A 19750-nucleotide genomic window follows, 5' to 3' on the forward strand; every position below is an offset into this window, starting at 1 on the left:
AGAAGCTGGCTATTGTAATTTCTTTCTTCTTTTTCTGTTGTTTGCTCATATTTACCCCTTCTTTGCTCCCTGTATTTGTCTCTTGCTCCTCTCATTTTTTTGGTTTTGGGGGCTTCGGTCAGTCTCCCCTCTTGGAGCTTTGACAGAAGATCTCTCAGTGCAGCATGTGGGGGAGGATTGCTGGAGTTTGAGCTTCCCTGTCCTCTGGAGGCTTTTGATTGGATTAAAGTCCATCAGTCATTGAGGGAGGGGTGTTGGAGCCTGGGCTTCCCAGAGTTCTGAAGACTTTTGATGGGATTAAGTTCAGCTGGGTTGGGCTGGGTGTGCTCTGAGGCCAAAACCTCCCGGAAGGCTGGAGCAATATGGAGGATCTCCACAGCTCTGACCAGGCTACCAGTTCTATGGTCCCTATCCAGCTCCTTCCCTGCCTTCTGTGTTCAATGCTCTGAACTTGGCACAGCCCTGTCCAAAAGGTACACCCTCCAGACCAGCACCTTTGCCCACCCAGAGGTTCCTACTGCTGCTGGAGGCTCAGCGCTCTAGGTGGAGGGGTCCAGGAACCTTCCTTCTGCCTTCCCCTTAAACCTGAGTGTTCTCGGATTCCGGCTTGGGGTTGGGGGGGGGTGTAACTTTTGAATTGAATCCAGCAGGAGGGTTCCTTGACTCTGTCTTCTTGTTAGGTTTGATTTTCAGTCCCCTAGGAGCATTCAGTTTGTGATCAATAAAGAAGGGTATTCAGAGGTCTGAACATCTGTTCCTTCTAGGCCGCCATCTTTTGTCTAAGACAATTCTGAAGACTCATGATGAAAAATGCTATCTATTTCCAGAGAAAGAACTCATGGAGTCTGAATGCAGGTCAAAATACACTTGTCTTTTTTGTTTGTTTGTTTATTTTTCATAGTTTATTTGCTTTTTAAATTTTGTTCTTTTCACAACATGACTAATATGGACATATGTTTTAGCCTGTATCAAGTTGCTTGCCTTCTCAATGAGGGGGAAGAGAAAGGAGGGAGAGAGAGAGAGAATTTTTAGCTCAAAAATCTTAAATGAATTTTTAAATGCTTACATGTAATTGGGAAAATACATATGTAATTAACATAACATACATTTACATAAGTAAAAATATGTTAAATATTATTTATGAGATAGTTAGACCAAATGGTTCCCTTCCAAGTGACTAATGCAGACAGAGATAAGAGCACCCAAGCCCTAGAGACAAAAGACAAATGCTGTCAATTTTTGCCATTTTGCTTTGAAATTGAGAACTTCTGGGAAGACGGGTGGGTGACAGTCTCTGGTTGCTATTGCTATTGAGCTGAAAGCCCATGGAAAAGACCTGAGATAAACTCTGAGGTAAACACTGGAGAGATGAATTGATCCTATTTTAGATATAGACAAATGAGTGCACAGAGGTTAGAATAGGGCAGTACTGTGCCGGCAGTTGCCAGACAATTCATCAGAGGGTAAGAAGACCCTTCCAGATCCCTGCCTAATATTTCCCTATTTTACTGCTTGCTTCCACAAACCGTGGACAGTCCCAGAAACCCTTCCTGCCCTCACCCCCAACCATCACCTCTGCTTTTATTATGTTTACAATGTCTTGCCAGTGCAGAAGGAGTTTTGTGGGATGACTGTGAATCGTTCCAATGAATAGTAAGTTTCCCCCAGAATTTTGCTACGTTCAACAAACAATGTAGCCAAAGAAAACTTGATTATTAAACTGAGCCAGGAAGTTTACGAAGTTTTGTTGGGGGCTTAAGGAGCTTGAGTACTTTGCCAACTAGTGGGCAAAATGATAAATCCTGTTGCTCATGATGGAGTTTTGTGAGATGAATTATGTAAAGCATTCTAATAGTTCTTTTCTTTTGAATTTTGTTGTGTTCAACAGACAATGTAGCCAAAGAAATCTAGTCATAACTGGAGGGCTTATACTGAGCTAGGAGCTTAAGAAGCTTGATTAGCTCGCCACCTAGTGGGCATAATTATACATTATGTTCCCTTGTGTGTTATGAAAACGATCCCGTCGTTCTGTAAACTTATGGAAGGAAGGTAGGACTGGGTTAGCCTTAAGTCAGACGGTTGCTATTGTTGCTGTACTTCGTATCACCTGGCTTAACTAACAGATGCATGCTTACAGCTTGCACTCGTGTCACAGAAACAATGATTTATTATAAGGGAGAGAGCTCTGTGAAGAGAGGTGAGTGATGTCACATTTAAAAACAACTTTTTAGGAAGAGAAAAAATAAGACAGGAAAACACAAGAGCATTGAGAAGAAACAAGAAACATAGAGATATCTGCACCAGATGTTTCTATAAGTAACAAAGACTTGAAAAGTTTTTCTTTCAGAATAACAATACATTTGGGGCTCTTACGAAATATTAAATAAAATGTTCATTAAAAACATCACAGTCCCTTTGGGTAGTATTTTTTGTTGCCAAATTGTAAAAAGAAGGCTTCTTTTCGAATTCGTGGGACGCAATAGTCGCTTAACAAATGTTTGTCGACTGCAATCAATGGAAACCACAACCAATCCTTGAGCACCTGCGACCTCTACTATCGAATGTAGTGGAATAGGAAAAAAAGAGGACAAGACTCTAGGGAGGCGCTATTAACGTCTCCACTTTATGTATGAAGAAACTGAAGCAGAGAGATTTGTCAGGAGTCCCACAGCTCGGGTTTTCTTCTGACCCTAAGTCAAACATTCTATCCTTTCAAAAGCTAAAACTCTTGGTGGGACAAACCTGGGACAGCTCTAGCTCTGCGGAAGGAGAGAGCAAAAGCTAGGGTGAGAGGACAGGGGCGTGGACAGGGAGTAAGTGCAAGCACATGTAGGAGGCGGGGTGTGAATTCCGTGAGAGGAAGAGGGAAATAGGAATGGCGTACGTAATGGACATGGTCTACGTCCCCGCGGGACGGAGGAGGAGAAAGAGCCTCTTGGGGGAGTGGCTTGAGGTTCCCATCCCATACCCAGTGAGTGGGCTTCCGCGACAGGAAAGTGGACTCGGGGACGGGGCGTGACTTGTGTCCTTTGGGTATGGGGAAGGTGCGCTAGGAAAGCACTTCACACAGGGCGTGGTTTCCGATTTGGGACTATTCTGAGTTGACCATAATAGGAGAGGGGTGTGGCTTACTTCCGGGGCATTAGAGATGGCTGGAGTCGGATTCTTAGGCGTGGGGAGGCCGTAAGGTAGGCTTTTCTTTGGGGGCGTGGTTTGAGTAGTGCAGAAAGTGAGGGAGCGGGATATGAAGAAAACTTTTAGAAAGGGGCGTGACACTCAGGCTCAGAGCGTAGAGGGATCGGGGAGAGGATTTTCCATCAGGGGAGTGGTTCATATCAAGAAGGAGGTGAGGAAAGGGAACGAGAAGAGACTGATTAGGAAGGGGCGTGCTTTGGAGCCCGGAAGCGATGGGCGTGGCTGTTCGTAATGGGTGTGGCTTGTTCCGTAGGGGCGGGCTGTCAGGGATAGGCCGAATGATTTTCACCAGCAAAGGGGCGGGACCGCGTCGAGGTGGCTTGACGAGTGTGCGGCCCTGTCTCGTTCGGAAGTTCGGTTAGAGACCGGAGCCTTTGGCTAGGGTTGGAGCTGCGGCCTCCTTCCTCCGATTGGCCGGGTTAGGTTGAAGGCCGGAACCGGAAGCTCCAGCTCCGCTTTTGGGCCTCCGGCCCCTCCGCTCTCCCCTTCCATCGCCGGCGGGGCTTGTCTTTTCAGTCCTGGGGGCGACGCGGCCAGACTTCCGGAGCCCCCACCATGGAACCCTCCGCGCCAGCGCTGACCGAGGAGGACATGGCCGAAGTAAAAAAGGATGTGAGTGGCGAGGGGCTAGGCTTTGGATCTGCGGGTGAGCTGGACGGGGAAAACACCGCGACTTCCGGGTACCCCAGATAAGAAACCCTCCCCCACCTCCAGGTGGTGCAGCAAATAGAATTCTGGGCCCGGAGTCAGAAAAAACTGAGTTTAGATATAACTTCAAAAGTTTTTTAACTGGGGGACTCTGGGCAAGTCTCTTAACCACTGCCTGCCTCAGTTTCCCTCTTTGTAAAATGATAATAATAATAATAATAGCGCCTATCTCCCCGGGTTATTGTAAGGATCACATAAGTTAGTATTTGTAAGTATGTCTGGCACATAGTAGGACCTTGACAAAGACTTCCTTCCATGGATATGACCCTTTTTAGAATGATAGACTTTGGTTGGGCCTAGAGACCCTGGAAAGCATCTAATAATAATAGCCATCCTTTAAAGTTTGCAAAGTGCTTTATGGTATCTCATTTAATTCCCACAATATAGGATCCTGGTTGTTATTCTCATTTTCAAGATGAGAAAACTGAAGCAAATAAAGGTTGTGGCTTACTGAGATTACACAGTTTTAAGTGTCCGAATCCTGTTTCTATGTGCTTTCACCTGGCTTCCATCTAGTTAAAAGAACATAACTGGGACTATATGGTTCTCAAAAAGTCATCTAGTGTACCCTATTCTCCAAATAAAGAAACTGAGGCCCATAGAGATTGAGTGACTTACCTCACAGGTGGCAGAGCTGGGCTTCAATCCCAAAATCTGGCTCCAAAACACATTGTCTTCAGTCCTTTATATTGATTTAGTTTAAGTGTTCTTTGTCAGGATAGTTACTTTACCTGTAACTTAACTTTTTTTTTTTTAACCCTTACCTTCAGTCTTAGAATCAATACTGTGTATCAGTTCCAAGGCAGAAGAGTGGTAAGGGCTAAGCAATGGGGGTTAAGTAACTTGCCCAGGGTCACACAGCTAGAAGTGTCTGAAGCAGGATTTTATCCTAGGATCTCTTGTCTCTAGGACCCAGTAACTAACTTGAAAAAAATTTTGCCATGGTTGTGCCCATTCTGAATCACTTAGATAACCCTATTCTTTTTATGTAGGAGAAACACAATGGTGCTTACTTATCAGATGTAGAGTTTAGAACCATCATTTGTTATAAGGATCCTTGAACATCTTGGCCAGTATTTTCTTTTTCTTTTTTTTTTTAAACCCTTACTTTACATCTTGGAATCATTGTTGTGTATTGGTTCCAAGGCAGAAGTGGTAAGGACTAGGCAATGGATGTGAAATGACTTGCTGAGGCCAGATTTAAACCTAGGACCTCCCATCTCTAGACCTGGTTCTCAATCCACTGCCTAGCTGCCCCATTGGCCAATATTTTCTGATTCTTCTGATCATCTTTCCCCTTGCACCCTCAGGCGCAGGTTACCCTCTATGCTATAGGAGCTGAAACCTTCTTGGAAAGTTAAACTAAGGCCTGGCAGTTCTTTCTAAACTAGAGCCAAGAATGGTTATTAGAATACTCACTGTGGAAAATGTAAAAAGTTATCCCTCCAGTTATGGCAGTAATTAATGTAATGTCCATGGTATTTCCCAGATGAGTAAAGATGCTGTTGTTCCCATGGGCAAAAATGCAGAACTCAGTGTTGAAGTGAGAAGGAAGAGAGGAAAGTGGCATCTGACTGACAGTACAAGGAATTCCCCTAAAGAGAAAATCCCTGCCCATTTAACTGAAACCTTTAGTCTTTCAAACCTGAAGAAAAGCAGTTGAATTCCTACAATTGATGATAGACTTACTGCTTTAAAAATATCAGTATAATTATTTTATTTCTACAGATTGTAAAATAGGCAACAGCTGACCTCTCCTTGGAAGATGCTATAGAGTAGTATAAATATTAATGCTTCATTATGTGAAGCATATAATCTAGTTCATGTTTACATATTTCTCTTTGCTTTTCATGTAAATGCATGCTCTTTTAGATGTCTAAGCATGAGTCATAATTCTCTGTCATTTGGATCATATTTAAAAATGAAAAAAGAAAAGCCTAGCAGTGAGCATTCTTACCTGCTGGTCATTAAATAGTATTTGTACATTGAATTTTTGGAATTTTGGAGCTAGACGGGCACTATTGTAGTCCAGCAATATAGCTGAGCAAAGTGTCTGACACATAGTAGGCACTTAAGACATGTTTATTGATTTCACAGATCAGGAAATTTAGGCCCACAGTTATGGTGACTTGCTCAAGCTTGCAGAGCTAGTTAGTGGCAGATTCAGGACTAGAACTTTGTTTAATGTTCATTTCCTTATACTTTGCTCCCTTTAAAAAGATATGACTGTGATCCTTGACAAAATGAACAAAGGTTAATTAGTGTCTCCTTTCAAGACTAAACTACTTTGTCTAAAGACCAGAGCTGATTCAGTGCTTTTGACTCACTATAAAAATAGCCATGGATTACCTATCCCTTATGGAGGAAATGATTTTAATTTGTGGCCCTTAGAACTACAATAGAAAGCCTTTTAGTATTTTGAGATCATAGATTTATAGCGGTAGAGGGCCTTAGAGTTCATCTAGTACAGTCTCCTTCATCTTCCTTTCCCTGCGTCCTTTTCCTAATTTCTTCAGGCTGTTGTCATATTGTAACAGGCCACAGACTATTTTTGAAACTCAAGTATGTGACCCTGTATCTGTTCCTAACATCTGCCACATACAATGGGATCACATAGAGGAAAAAAAACCTAGAGGCTTACAGTTTAGTAGGTGAGAAAAAGCAGATACAGAACAAACTAATACAAGACTGTAGATGAATATACTGTTCTATTTCAAAATTTTAATAAAATCAATCTTGAATGTGATTATCCACTTGAATCTTTACCCCCTCTGGCCGGAGGGGCGAACATTACAGTATATTGTTCTGTATGTTGCAAATAATAATTAAGCCCTTCAGATTATTTTAATCAAATGTAAACCATTCCCAATTCTTCATTCAGCAGTTATTTGGGGGATGCATAGGTGAATAGATGATAAATTGGGACCCCAAAGATCTCGTAACTGAATTAGGGAGATGAGACAAGCATCTAGATAACTGTGGCATGAAGCCAAATGATATAAAAGGTAAATTAAGTCAAAGTTCTGGGTTTTCAGTAAGGTATTGTTTCAGAGATTTTTCACCAATCTTTTGTACCATGATTTGGGATCTCTGGTTTTTTCTCATTCTTCTTGACCTTTCTATCATATTTGACATAGTTGACAAGCCTCTCTCAGGATTCTCTCTTCTCTGAGTTCTCCTGACATTGGAACTCTTGGTGATTCTTCTGTCTGTCTGACCTCTGCTCAGCCTCTTTTGTGTGATCATCAGCCATGCCTCCTCACCCTTTAACTGTGGCTATACTCAAAAGACTCGATAGAGGTTTAGAGTTCTTTTTTTCCTTCTCTACATGTTCTCTTACTTGGTGACTTTTTTAGTTCAATCATCTGTGTGGGTGGCTCTCAGATTTATGTATCCATCCCTCCCTCTTTTGAATTCTGTCTCTACATAATGAACTGGCTATTGGATATTTTGAACTTGGTGTTTGATAAACATCTAAAATTAAAACGTGTCTAAAACAGAACTTAGCTTTTCCCCCTCTTGCTAACTTCCCTATTTCTGTTAAGGGCACCACAGTCATGCAGATTTACAGTCTTGGTGTCATCTTCAATTCTGATAGCCCTAAAATAATTCTTTTCACAATTAATTAAGAAAACAGTACTAAAATCAGATGACCTTGCTATCACTTGGCACTTTATTGGGGAAAGCTACAATTAGAGATAAATATATCAATTGAATTCCTGCTGTTGAAACATTTCAAGACAGTGAAAATATATTAAAATATAACCTGTGAAATTTAGATTTACTTCACCCTACATTTTCTTTAGAATTTTAGCTATCAGGAATGTATACAACCCCACTTAAGGATTTAGTGTGGGGGAGGAAGGTCCATGACCCGCATGTGCTAGCAAGTGACAAATCAGAAACAACTGACTGCCCCCCTGAGCAGTCCAAAGCCAAATTTAAGCCACCATTGGTACATGTAAGACACAGGAAGTGACGCAAAGAACTGCCTTTATATTTCGTGGTCACTTCCTGTGAGGAGGTCTTGGAACTTGGCTGTGGAGGAGCTGGGGCTTGACATCTCTGACTGCTTCCCCTTGGACTGCCACATGGTGAGTGAAAAGGCTGACTCTCTTTCCTTGGCTTTCTGGAGGCACCAGCCTCTAGTGTCTCTCTCTGTCTCTCTCCCTTAATTTCTTCCCTCTATTGTAAATAAACTACCATAAAAGCCATTCTGACTTGAGTAATTCTTTGGGATTTAGTAATTAAATCCTTGGCAACCAACCTAAAATATATTCAGTCCAACCATAAATTTTACCCCTAACAAATCTCATGTATACTTCAGAAAGTCATGAGTCATAACATTGTGAAAAAAAAATCACTTGCTTCATTTGCTATCAATAGTGGCAAGTAGAATTTTGACATAAGGCTACCAATTAAAAATTGTTTCAACTCTAGCAGTATTTAGCAGATCAATAAATAAAACAGAGCCTGTTAATTAATGGATTTAGAAAACCATATTTTAAATAAAAAGTGGTTTTTAGCAGTTCTGAGAAACTTTGAGATTCACAGGATGCATAATCAGGATTATACAGCTTGCCTAGGGTCACACAGCTGAAAAGTGTCAGAAATCATATTTGAACCCAGGACCTCCCATCTCCAGGCTGACTCTCTATCCACTGTGCTACCTACCTGCCCTAAGGGAATTCAGTGCAGTGAACATTTCTGAAGCACCTTTGGAGGCTAGGTATTCTCCCAGACTCAAATGTTACCGAGGACCCGGAATATAAATGGTTGTCCTCAAGGGGCTTCTGTCCTACTTAAGGGATACACAATATACATACAAAGTAATCTCAGGAGGGAAGGTTTACTAGTAACTAGAAGGGAGAAGTTCACAGAGAAGTTGACACCTGAGCTTATTTTTCTTAGAGGAAGCTAGAGGAAAAAGTATATTCCAGGCAGAAATAGCAGATGGTGCCGAATTTGATGAGTGTTTACTAGCCCCATTTGATGGCAATGCAGAGTATAGAGAAGGGTGAGTAACACAAAATCAGTCTGGAAAGAGATGGAAGCCAGAGGGCAGAGAGTGCCTAAGTATCACACTAAAAGGTTTGTGTTTTATCCTAAAGGCAATAATGATCCTTTGAAGATTTTTGTACAGGGCAGTGACCTAGACTGTGTTTTTTGAGAATGCTAAATTGTCTGCTTTGTGGGAGATGAGTTGGAGGTAAGAGTCCAGAAGCACGGATGCCAATTAGAAATCTGTATAATGGTTCAGACAAGATAGAATAAGGAACTAACTAGAGTAGAAGCTTTGTGAGCAGAGAGAAGGGGAAGATTTGCAAGAGTGTGGAAATAGAATGGTAATGACATCAAAAGAAATTGAGGAAACAAGTTCAGTTTAAGATCTTTTGAATTTAAGTTATCAGGACAGATAGATAGAAATGTACCATAGACATTTCTAAACTAGTACTCAGCAAGGAAGTTGAGACTGATGATTTAGATTTGAAAGTTATCTGGAGAGTAATAATGAAGCTGAGGGAATGGAAGAAATGTCCAAGAATCTATTGTCAAGATCATGGAAAGTGCAATCCCACTATATTTGACAGTAGTTGAACAACAATTAGAATATGTTTAGTTTATATCACTACATTCCCCTGAGAGACATAGGCAATTTAAAATGACTTGGGAAGACATTGACCATGTTGGTACAGCATCTGATAGCTGAGGAAACTGGAGATATATAGCCTGGAGAAGAGAAGGCTATTATAAAGAAAGAATAAATAGGTAGTCAAATAAAACAGATTTAAAATTTAAAAGAATATTTTTGGTTATTACTAAAGCAAGAGAGAAAACTAAAATATGTTCAATTTCATTACAAAATGAAAAGAACCAAAACTTTTTAAAGATTACTAGTAATATTCCTCCAAGTATTGTCTAATATTACACAATTCCTTTTTCTGGTCATTGTAGTATAAAGAAATACTCTGTTGTGGTATTAAGAAACAATTATCAAGTTCACAAAATGGGTTTTAATTTTTTAATATTTTTATAAAAGATAACTCCGAAACAATGGACAGACAAATTGTTGTTGAACTTAATGTTTTCTTCAGAAAAGTTTTTCATTTGGTCCTTTTTAAAGTTGTTAAATTTATTTAAGACCCTTAGCTATATAACTTATTTTCTTTGTTGTCATCATTGTTTTATTACAAAGCTACATATAGCACTTTGAAAAATATTACTTTGAAGGCAAATTTTTAAGAGTTCATTTATAATGAAAAGTTCTTATTGAAAAATTAATCTGAATATCTTTTTTTCTCCTTTAAAAGTCGTAGCCAATTATATGTCATACTAATGAAAATATTCAAAGGAGGTGAGATTCCATCAACAGGTTAAGTGAATTGCCTGGAATCATGCAGCTAGAATTAAGATTTTAGCTCGTTTTTTCCAGACTACAAGACCAGCATGATTATCCACTGGGCTCCAGATCTATATTTTATTCTAATATATGATTTTATGGATCTAGGTATTAACTCTACGTACACAGATTCCAACTTCTCCATTCCTGCCCATTCCTATATGACTCTTGTCCATGGTCTCCCATAAATTTATCATGAGCATCTTCCACCTCTTACTGTTCAATAGGAGCATGGCTACTGTCCATCACTTGATACTCTTGTTTCAGTACTGCTGCTCATAATTCCCACTGTCCTTCCCTGTAAGATTTTTTTTTTTACAAATAAGTTGGTATTCTAGTGTTTGTAGATTAAATTTTTTTAGACTAATTGGCCCCATGGCATTTGTTTCACAGTGGTTAAACTTCTTTTTAAAATAGTCATAGTATCAGTGAACTTTCCTCTATCTATTTCTTATTTGTCACCAATATTTAACTGACTTAAATATATTAGGTTGTAGTAGATTGCTGAGCAAACTATGTTTCATTCGAAGATTTTATTTCAGTTAAACTTGCAGCATGTTATGTTGAGCAAGTTGTTTAACTTATCTGAGCTTCACTTTCCTCCTTGTAAAATATATAATGATTTTGAACAAGATACACTCAGATACCTTTTCATATGGCGTCCTCTGATGACAATAATGACAACTACTATTCAATTCATTAAACATTTATTAAGCACCTACAATGATTCAAGCACTGCGCTAGGCAAAAGACAGAAAATAAATAAATAAATAAATATATCTGTTTGGGGTTTTAATTGCATGCTTTAAATAATTTCTTATTTTTTGTCTTAAGGATTTATTTTATTTTTGTTATAACAGATCAGTAGTCTGGCTACAGAGATGATTCAAGAATAACTCCCATATCAGTAATGTGTTATTTTCTGTATGCTAAAATATAATCATTCTTTTTGTTGAGATTTGGTTTTGAGGAATGTTACTTGGTGTACCAGTTCCTTTATTTGCCTCTCCATTGAGAACCTGTGAAGTATCTTAATTTAGTGACAACTTCCTTTTGTTTCCAATTTCATTTATAGCCAGAATTTCAAAATTGGCAGAATTAAATTCCTTCAATAGAAAGCAATTTATGTTGAATTGAATTCAGATATACCATTTGTAAGGATAATTTTAGCGTTGTAACCTAAACAATATTTAATTATTGGTCGCCATGGGATAACCCAAATAAAATATCCAAGTTAGCTGGAAATTATGGTGATTTTAATTAATATAGAGAGAAGGAATTAAGGAGAAGAGAGAGAGGAAAGAGTTAATTTAAACTGCTCCGGCTCAGGCTGAGCCAGGCAGTATTTCAAGGCCTTGGCCAAGGGGGCCTCCCCTGAGAGTCAAGGGAAAGGGAAGTCAGTCTTATCACTCACCATGTGACCGTCTCAAGGAAGCTGTCTGAGGGAGCTCCTCCAGGCTTGAGTTCCAGGATCAAACTGGCACCCAGGCCTGCTCACAGAAAGTCACCAGCCAGATCCACCTCTCCAGGGGGAAAAGACCGAAGAGAGGAAGTGACTCGCCCTATATAGACAGTTTTACATCACTTTGCTGTGTCTTATCTGTACCAATGGTAGCTTAGCTTGACTTAGGACAGCCCAGGGGTTTGTCAGCTGTTTCTGCACATGTCTTATCAAAGGCTATCCTCCTAGATACTTAATCCCTAAATATGGGTGCAGACATTCCTGACCTTGTAAGACTAAGTAGGGTGGAGCAATGTAAAGTTCCCAAGACATTCCTGATTCTGTTAGACCAAGTATCTCCATTGTTACAATAAAGAGGTAGCTAAATCAAATCTCCTAAAGTACGGTCTAAGTAGGGTGGAGAAATTTTAAAGTTCACACATTAATTCTACCTCTTCTGACAACCTGTTCAGTATTGATCATTTATGTCTCAACCTTTCCTTTCCCATCATTCTTTTTTTTATTATTTTTTAAAATTTTTAAATATTTTTCCATGGATACTTGATTCATGTTGTCTCCCTCACTTCTTCCCTCCCCCCTCCAGGAGCTGACAAGCAATAATATAACATAAGTTGTCACTTGATACCTATTTCCATATTATTCATTTTTGTAATACAGTAATCTTTTAAAAACCAAAACCCCAAACCATATGCCCATATAAACAAGTGTAAATCATATACTTTTCTTCAGCATTTCTACTGCTACAGTTCTTTCCTTCGGTGTGGATAGTGTTCTTTCTCATAAGCCCTTCAGGGTTGTCCTGGATCATTGCATTGCTGTTAGTAGCAAAGTCGATTACATTTGATCATTCCACAACGTTTCAGTTTCTATGTACAATGTTCTCCTGGTCCTGCGCATTTCGCTCTGCATCAGTTCATGGAGGTTCTTCCAGTTCACGTGGAAATCCTCCAGTTTATCAATCCTTACAGTACAATAGTATTCCATAACCATCATCATATACCACAGTTTGTTCAGCCATTTCCCAATCAATGGACACACCCGCATTTTCCATTTTTTGCCACCCGCCCATCATTCTTAAGGAAACTCTTATAAAAATGTATTGCTATCCATATAGAATTCTCTAACAAAATTAGATAAGGGAGTGGGAAAGGACTATGAATCACTCTACTTTTAGAATGTGTATAAACATTAACAACTGTTGGTCATCAAAATGTGAAATCCTTGTCCAATAACTTTAGGCACTTTCTATTTAATGTTGGGCAGAATTGGGCCTGGCACAGCTACTTAGTTTTCTAAGCCACAGAAAGTGTTTTTAGATTATTTTCAACAGATAAATGATCGACCTAAAACTATTTTATTTATTAGAATTGGTTTTGTCTATTATATAATTTAAGTTCCTAGTATAGGGTTTGCAATCTCTTCTTTCCCCCATTCTACCCTCAAACCCTGTGCTTTCTTTCTGAGATTATCAGTTGTTTTCATATAGATAGATTGATAGAAGACAGATAGATAATCTTATACATGGTTGTTTGCATGTTGTCTCCCCCATTAAACTGGACTCCTTGAAAGCAAGAATTCTTTTGCTTTTGTTCCCCAGTGCTTGGAATGGTGTCTGACACAAAGGTACTTAATTTTAAAAAATATTTTTTACTCAAGTTAACCTTAAGGTTTTCTATATCTTTTAGGCTCTAGAAAATCTGAGGGTGTATTTATGTGAAAAAATCATAGCTGAGAGACATTTTGATCACCTTCGTGCAAGGAAAATACTCACTAGAGAGGACACTGAAGAAATTTCTTGCAGAACATCAAGTAAAAAAAGAGCTGGGAAGCTGTTGGACTACTTACAGGAAAACCCTAAGGGACTTGACACTCTAGTTGAATCTATTCGTCGAGAGAAAACACAGAGTTTCCTAATAGAGAAGATCACAGATGAAGTGCAGAAGCTAAAAATTCTAAAACTGGAGTACTTGAAAGGTAAGGTGACATCCATGTGCAAAAATACAAATTAAAGAGAAAAGGGGGGGGTCAATTTTTTCACTAGTTTATTTTTTCCTTAATTTTTAAGAATTCCACTAGTTTCTGCTTTCGAAAATTTTACTAAGTTGAAACAAAAAAAGAAAGTAATGGAGAGAATTTCTGTTTAAACACAGCTGATATGTATAGAGATTTAGCTATAAAGAACTTCCTCACAGATTGATGGGAAATTTGAGGTGAAACATGTATTAGGCCTATTTTAAAACGACAAAAGTTATATTTGGTGAAGAATGGCTTCCCAAAAGCATAGGGCTAATGTAAGGAACAGGACTTCTGGTGGCTCCATTGTGAAACTTTGTTCTCTCTGTATTACAGCTAAATGTGTTACTAGTTTACTTAGTAGGTAAAAAATATATATTTTGCTAGATAAGGACTAGACATGTAATTTTTCATTAATATAGGGAGCTCCCAAATGAGTAGCTTCTACCAATGAAGTTCCACTCCTTTGAAACTTAGAACCTTTGAGCTTCCCTGCAGCCAGAATATGTCAGATCTTCCTGGCCCCTGAGCAGACCCTGTATCTACAGGGCTTCTTAACCTTTTTGTGTTCATATCTAAAGCCTATGGAACCCTTCTGACAAAAATGTCAAAGGAAACCCAACTATAGATAAATTCCACAAAAAATATATGTATCAGGGGCAGCTAGGTGGCTCAGTGGATTGAGAGTCAGGCCAAGAGATGAGAGGTCTTGGGTTCAAATATGACCTCAAGACACTTCCCAGCTGTGTGACCCTGGGCAAGTCACTTAACCCCCCCATTGCCCAGCCCTTACCACTCTTCTGCCTTGGAGCCAATACACAGTATTGACTCCAAGACAGAAAGTATGGGTTTAAAAAAAATAATTTAAAAAATAAAATTTAAAAAAAAATATATATATATATATATATGTGTGTGTGTGTATGTATGTATGTATGTATCAGAATTTATCAGCCTACAGATCAACAGTTTTTATTGTGGACTATCTTGATCAACTTTGGCTATTTGCTGGATCAGGCTAATTGTTTTATTTTTTTAATACAACCAGAATTCTTTCCTAGCCACTTACCTTCCATTTTAAGGCTATTAAGTTAAATAAACATGAAATTAAATAGTGTCTTCTAAAGCAGACTATTCATTTGTTCAGCACAGAGGTACATTAGTCAGTTCATAGACTTTAGCCTTGCTTCATACAATTTGAAATTAATTTTATTAAACCTTTATTTAGTTATTATCTAATGGCTCTGAAAATTACTTTTATGAAGAAATTTGAAATAAGTTATTTTGATTACTGACTAGATTTTGTTAAGCAATAGCACTTAATTCCATTTTCAGAGGAATCCTGGGCTTTGGATTTTTTTTCCTATAATACTGAGCCTCTAAAATGTTACAGTAATTAGCAGTCTATTAACACTTTTTTGATTAAATGTTGGTTGACTTGACTGTCACTGATGAGGTTTACTAATCAATTTATTAATCATTTTCTCTGGCTTTATTTTAGGATTACACCATAATAGCTATATGCCTCTTCCACCTGGAACAACAAATAGTCTGTCTAGATTAGATTCTAATGAGTGTAATTTCTCTGACAAGTTGAAAGACGGAGAAGCCACTGTTGTTTACCATCCTACAGGAGAGTCTAGCACAGCCTCCTTCTATTCCAACAATTCTTTATTGAATTTGCCTGTTGTAGAAGTGGGCAGAACCGAAAATAGTGTTTTCTCCTCCACTCCCCTTCCTGGACCTGGAGACCCTGGGGCTCCTCCTCTGCCATTAGAACCACAGTCAGAAGAAGAAGGAAACTGCAATGATCTGTTTCTTCCCTTAAGGTCACGTTCTTTTTGCCAACAATAACAGCTTACCACTTCTTTTAAAAAGCTACTACAGAAATATTTAAGGGGGTTTATAAAACTTTAAGAAAACAGTTATTGTAAAAGCTTACTAACAATCTCCTGTAGCATTTTTATTATATTTTTATGCTGTGTAAATGGAGTGTTAATGCATTTTTAAGAAATTAAATATAAAGCACATTTTGATTATGTATACTTTTTACTTTTCCAACTTTTCCATTTTTTTATTTTTTAGGGATTTTTGTGGGGTTTTTTAATGCGCTTTCAATCAAATTTTTATGGTTGGGGACAATTTCTTCATGTGACCTCATAGTTTAGAGGTTGACTCTTTTCTGTAATTGAACCTGTTGCTGACTTGTGAAGCTCCTGGTAGAACCACCACTGACATAGGTTTTGCCCCAAGGGCAATGTGTGCAAAGATATAGTCCTTCTTTAATGTATATAATGCCTCTTCCCCTTCATATAACCTAATGTGCCAGTATCTCATAATTTGATAAAATACGCTCATCCTCAGTGACTTTAATGCCTATCACAAGACATTTTTATATTCTCATATTCTCTTATTCCTAAAAAAAGAACTATTTTATAGCATCAATGAAATAGCATTATTTTCCTAGGGAAATTCAATTTTCTTGAATATTGCTTGAAATAAGTGGAACATTTGCTGGCAATCTGGTCATATAGTCTTGTCATTTAGCATAATTGAATGTTACCTCCATTACTCTTGTCACATTTTATCTCTTCTGTAACTAAATTTGTTATTATCTACTAATCAATTCCATATATAAAATCTTTTTTAACCATGTTTAATTTTGCAGTAGAAAAAAGTAATGAAAATACTGTTCAGTCAGTAAATGTTAAGCATCTATTATATGGATGCAAATATGAAACAGAAAAACAGTTCCTACTCCCTCAGAGCTTACAGTCTAATGGAATAAGACATCACCTCAAAGGAAGGTAAAAGGCACTGGAATAATGTAAGAAAGGGTTATACCCAGTGTTAGGGCATGATGGAGACCTAAAGGAATGTAACCTGGCAGGAAATGAAGAGATGCCAAGCCTGGATTCCCACCTAATCAGAGGGACTCTTGGGCAGAGGGTATTGATGAGGTGGGAGTACTGAGCCTGGTATAATCTTGCAGGAGGATGAGTTTCTGAATGTGTGATGGAGAAGTTACTATTTATTAATAGTCTGTTAATATAATAGTGTTAAGGATACTGTAAGGTTTTTAAAAGTTAAATTTCCTTTAAGAATCCAAATGCCTGTTTCCATTTTGAGAGCAATATACTAAACCTAATTTATCTTCAAGTGTTTGTGATATATGTACTTCTAGAGAAAAATTGTGAATTGTCAGTCATTTGTCCTACTATAATGTTTTTGTAAGAACAATTCTGAAGATTGAATTAGTTTTGTATTACTCATGATTACATGAAATATTACAAGAAAAAAAGTTGACTTACAAAATAGTTGTTTTTTAAGTTCCTTAAATGGTCTTTGAAATGTCTTCTGTCAGCTTTACATACCTTCCTTAGTGCCTGTGTTGTTTCCCTGCTGAAATAAACATAGCCTGCCTGTCAGTTATAAATCATTCTTAGATTATGAATTTCTTACAAAATTGTACTTCCCTTCTCCCCCTAAAAAAAGTCAGTACTGTTCATTTCTTTGGGGATGAGTAAATATAAGGTCCTTTTAAGTCAAAAATCATGTTTATATGTGTCTGTTTTACAGAAAACAGAGAATCCAAAGTCACAATTTATTTGAATTCTCTGGAATATTCCATTTATAAATGCTAATACATTTATACCTTATTTTGGATGTTAACTAATTGCAAATTAGTAGCATAGTAATACTATCAGAACCCAAGTTTTTTAATCCTTTAAAACACTGAAATGATTTGAATTTAAACTCTTAAAAACTGACCATCCCAATTTTAGGGTCAATTGAAATACCTAGGAGAGGTAGAGTAGAGCTGCAGTCCTGTGCTGTGTCCCACATAATTAAAGCGCTTATGTCAACCTCTTAGGATCTCTTTTAAGTTGAAAGCTATTATAAATTCTTCCCACCAATACATTTCCCCTTCAAGTAAGCATTTCATATCAGTCTTATTCACATTATCTTTTTTGTGGTCATAGATGAAAGGGATTTTTATAACCTGACTCATGGCATACACTTATCTCATGTGAATAGAACTCTACTAGGTGCTGTACTGATTACAGAGAAACTATGATAGATATCCATCTCTGCAGGAGTTTGCACTGTTAATAGAGAAATTTAGTATTTACAGAGAACATAAATTTTATCAAAGAATTTTTTGTTCAATATGAACAGCTTAATATTTCCCTCTCCCTTATATTCCACCTTACTGTTGACCAAATCTGCTGCTATAAAAATTTATAACTAGAAATGATTGACTAGAAACATAAAAATTTGTACTCATTACTTTTCAAAGACCAGAAGGGATCCTATCATTATTATGATTTCTACTGAAATCTGAAACTGGTCTATTTCAACTCCCCAGCAGAGGGAGCAGTACATATTACAGAAAAAATGCTTTTAAATGAAATATATTTCAATTTATTTCTAAAGTATATTCTGAAAACTTATATTGTATCCATACTAGATCATGTAAATATTAAATTTTAAGTAGCGTTACTACTTTAAAATATTTTTCAAGTTTGTAAAGTAGAAATTAATTATATTTTTCTAGTACCTTAGTACATTTGTCATTGTTGAGCTTTATTACTGAAGGAAAAAGACTTCTACTTAGTTTATTTTCAATGTTTTCGAGTTACCTGGAAATTAAAGAATTGTGTCACAAAATTTCAAAATATTCTTAGTAGTATATTTGCACTAAATTTTGACTGTGAAATATAACTAGATCTGAAAAATGTAGTCATGCAGATTCAAATCTCTTAAGATATTTTGTATACTGAATGTTTAATTTTCAGTGTTTCAGTTAAAAATTCAATTAAGCAGAATGTTCTTGATGGAAGAGGTGATTAAAGATCATTCAAAATACTTTAATGTCATAATTGCAAAAGTAAATGATCACTGAAACAGTACTGTTAAATGTTTGAGAGTTTCAGTCAAATCCCTACTACACAGAAGTTTTATGAGTTTCTTTTTTTGTGATTTGCCTGTCTCTTGGCTGGGCCTTTGGCAGAGGCTATCATTGATTTTAAATAAGATGGTTTGTATTGTAAAGCAGGTAGTTCCATTTAAAATATAAAGCAGCTCATATTTCCAAGCTAGTCAGATATGATTATTCAAAGTTAAATAAGTTTCTTTTGGGCCTTCCTTGTGTGTGTGTGTGTGTGTGTGTGTGTGTGTGTGTGTGTGTTTAATTTTTTAGCAGAAGACAGTGTGACTAGAAATCAGAAATATGAAATGGATAATATAAAAATGCATTATTGGATGTAAGAGAATTGGAGATATATGTAATACCTTATTAGAGTTACCACATGGGAATAGATTTTTTAAATATAAAGGCATTTTTAATAAATATGAAAAGCACTTTGCTACATTAACCAAGACTGAATATTAGTTTCCTCAAGTATTTCATGACTAAAGTTTGAAAAAATATATTTTTACCATTCTTGTGACTATTTTAATAAATACTTGTATAAAGTTTTTCACTTTCAAGAAATGTGTATGTTTTACCATTGCCTTCCATTGAACTAATAGGGAACCTCAACAAGTTTGGGAATTAAGTACTAAAAAAAAACAATTGAGAATAGAACTTCACTTCTGAGTAATATATTCCTGACCTAGCATCTGGAGCACAAATTACTGTGCTACTGTAAATTAATCATTTGGACACTCTTAGTAAAATCAGCACAGAAATAGAGTGCCAGGCCAGTTATGGCTTCATCATTCCCCAAGTTAAGAACTTTCTATTTAATTCAAGAGGCAACAGTAACCATGTACCAAGATTAGCCACAAATGGATATATGACTTAGATATAAACCATACAAGAAGAACAAAGAAGAAATTACCTTTTAGATATATGGGTAGGAAAAGAGTAAATGACTAAAATGATAGGAACATGATAAAATGGCCAATTTTGATTTTCTAAGATTTAAAAGTTTTTGCATAAACATGTAAAAAATTAGAAGAGTAGGTAA

At 37.2% G+C, this 19750-nt stretch overlaps 1 protein-coding gene across 2 annotated transcripts; it reads left to right on the plus strand.

Moving 5' to 3' along the window:
- Positions 1-2845: 2845 nt before the first annotated feature.
- Positions 2846-19272, plus strand: BCL10 (BCL10 immune signaling adaptor). 2 transcript variants are annotated; one of them, XM_007480594.3, is made up of 3 exons: positions 2846-2971; positions 13451-13739; positions 15277-19272. In XM_007480594.3, exons 1-3 carry the CDS (start codon positions 2876-2878, stop codon positions 15627-15629), a joined length of 738 nt encoding a protein of 245 aa, XP_007480656.1. In that variant the 5' UTR covers positions 2846-2875; the 3' UTR covers positions 15630-19272. The 2 variants fall into 2 exon arrangements, with proteins under 2 accessions (XP_007480656.1, XP_001366114.1); XM_001366077.4 differs by lacking the exon at positions 2846-2971 and adding an exon at positions 3270-3807.
- Positions 19273-19750: the final 478 nt, after the last annotated feature.

Source organism: Monodelphis domestica, chromosome 2 (assembly GCF_027887165.1).
Source record: "Monodelphis domestica isolate mMonDom1 chromosome 2, mMonDom1.pri, whole genome shotgun sequence".
NCBI lineage: Eukaryota > Metazoa > Chordata > Mammalia > Didelphimorphia > Didelphidae > Monodelphis > Monodelphis domestica.

What these genes read in the sequence shown, in the direction of transcription:
- BCL10 (XM_007480594.3), top strand. Translation starts at nt 2,876, where the DNA reads ATGGCGTACGTAATGGACATGGTCTACGTCCCCGCGGGACGGAGGAGG. An exon ending in AGGTTCCCATCCCATACCCA is followed by an intron (nt 2,972 to 13,450) that starts GTGAGTGGGCTT and finishes TATATCTTTTAG; the next exon opens with GCTCTAGAAAATCTGAGGGT. An exon ending in AAAACTGGAGTACTTGAAAG is followed by an intron (nt 13,740 to 15,276) that starts GTAAGGTGACAT and finishes GCTTTATTTTAG; the next exon opens with GATTACACCATAATAGCTAT.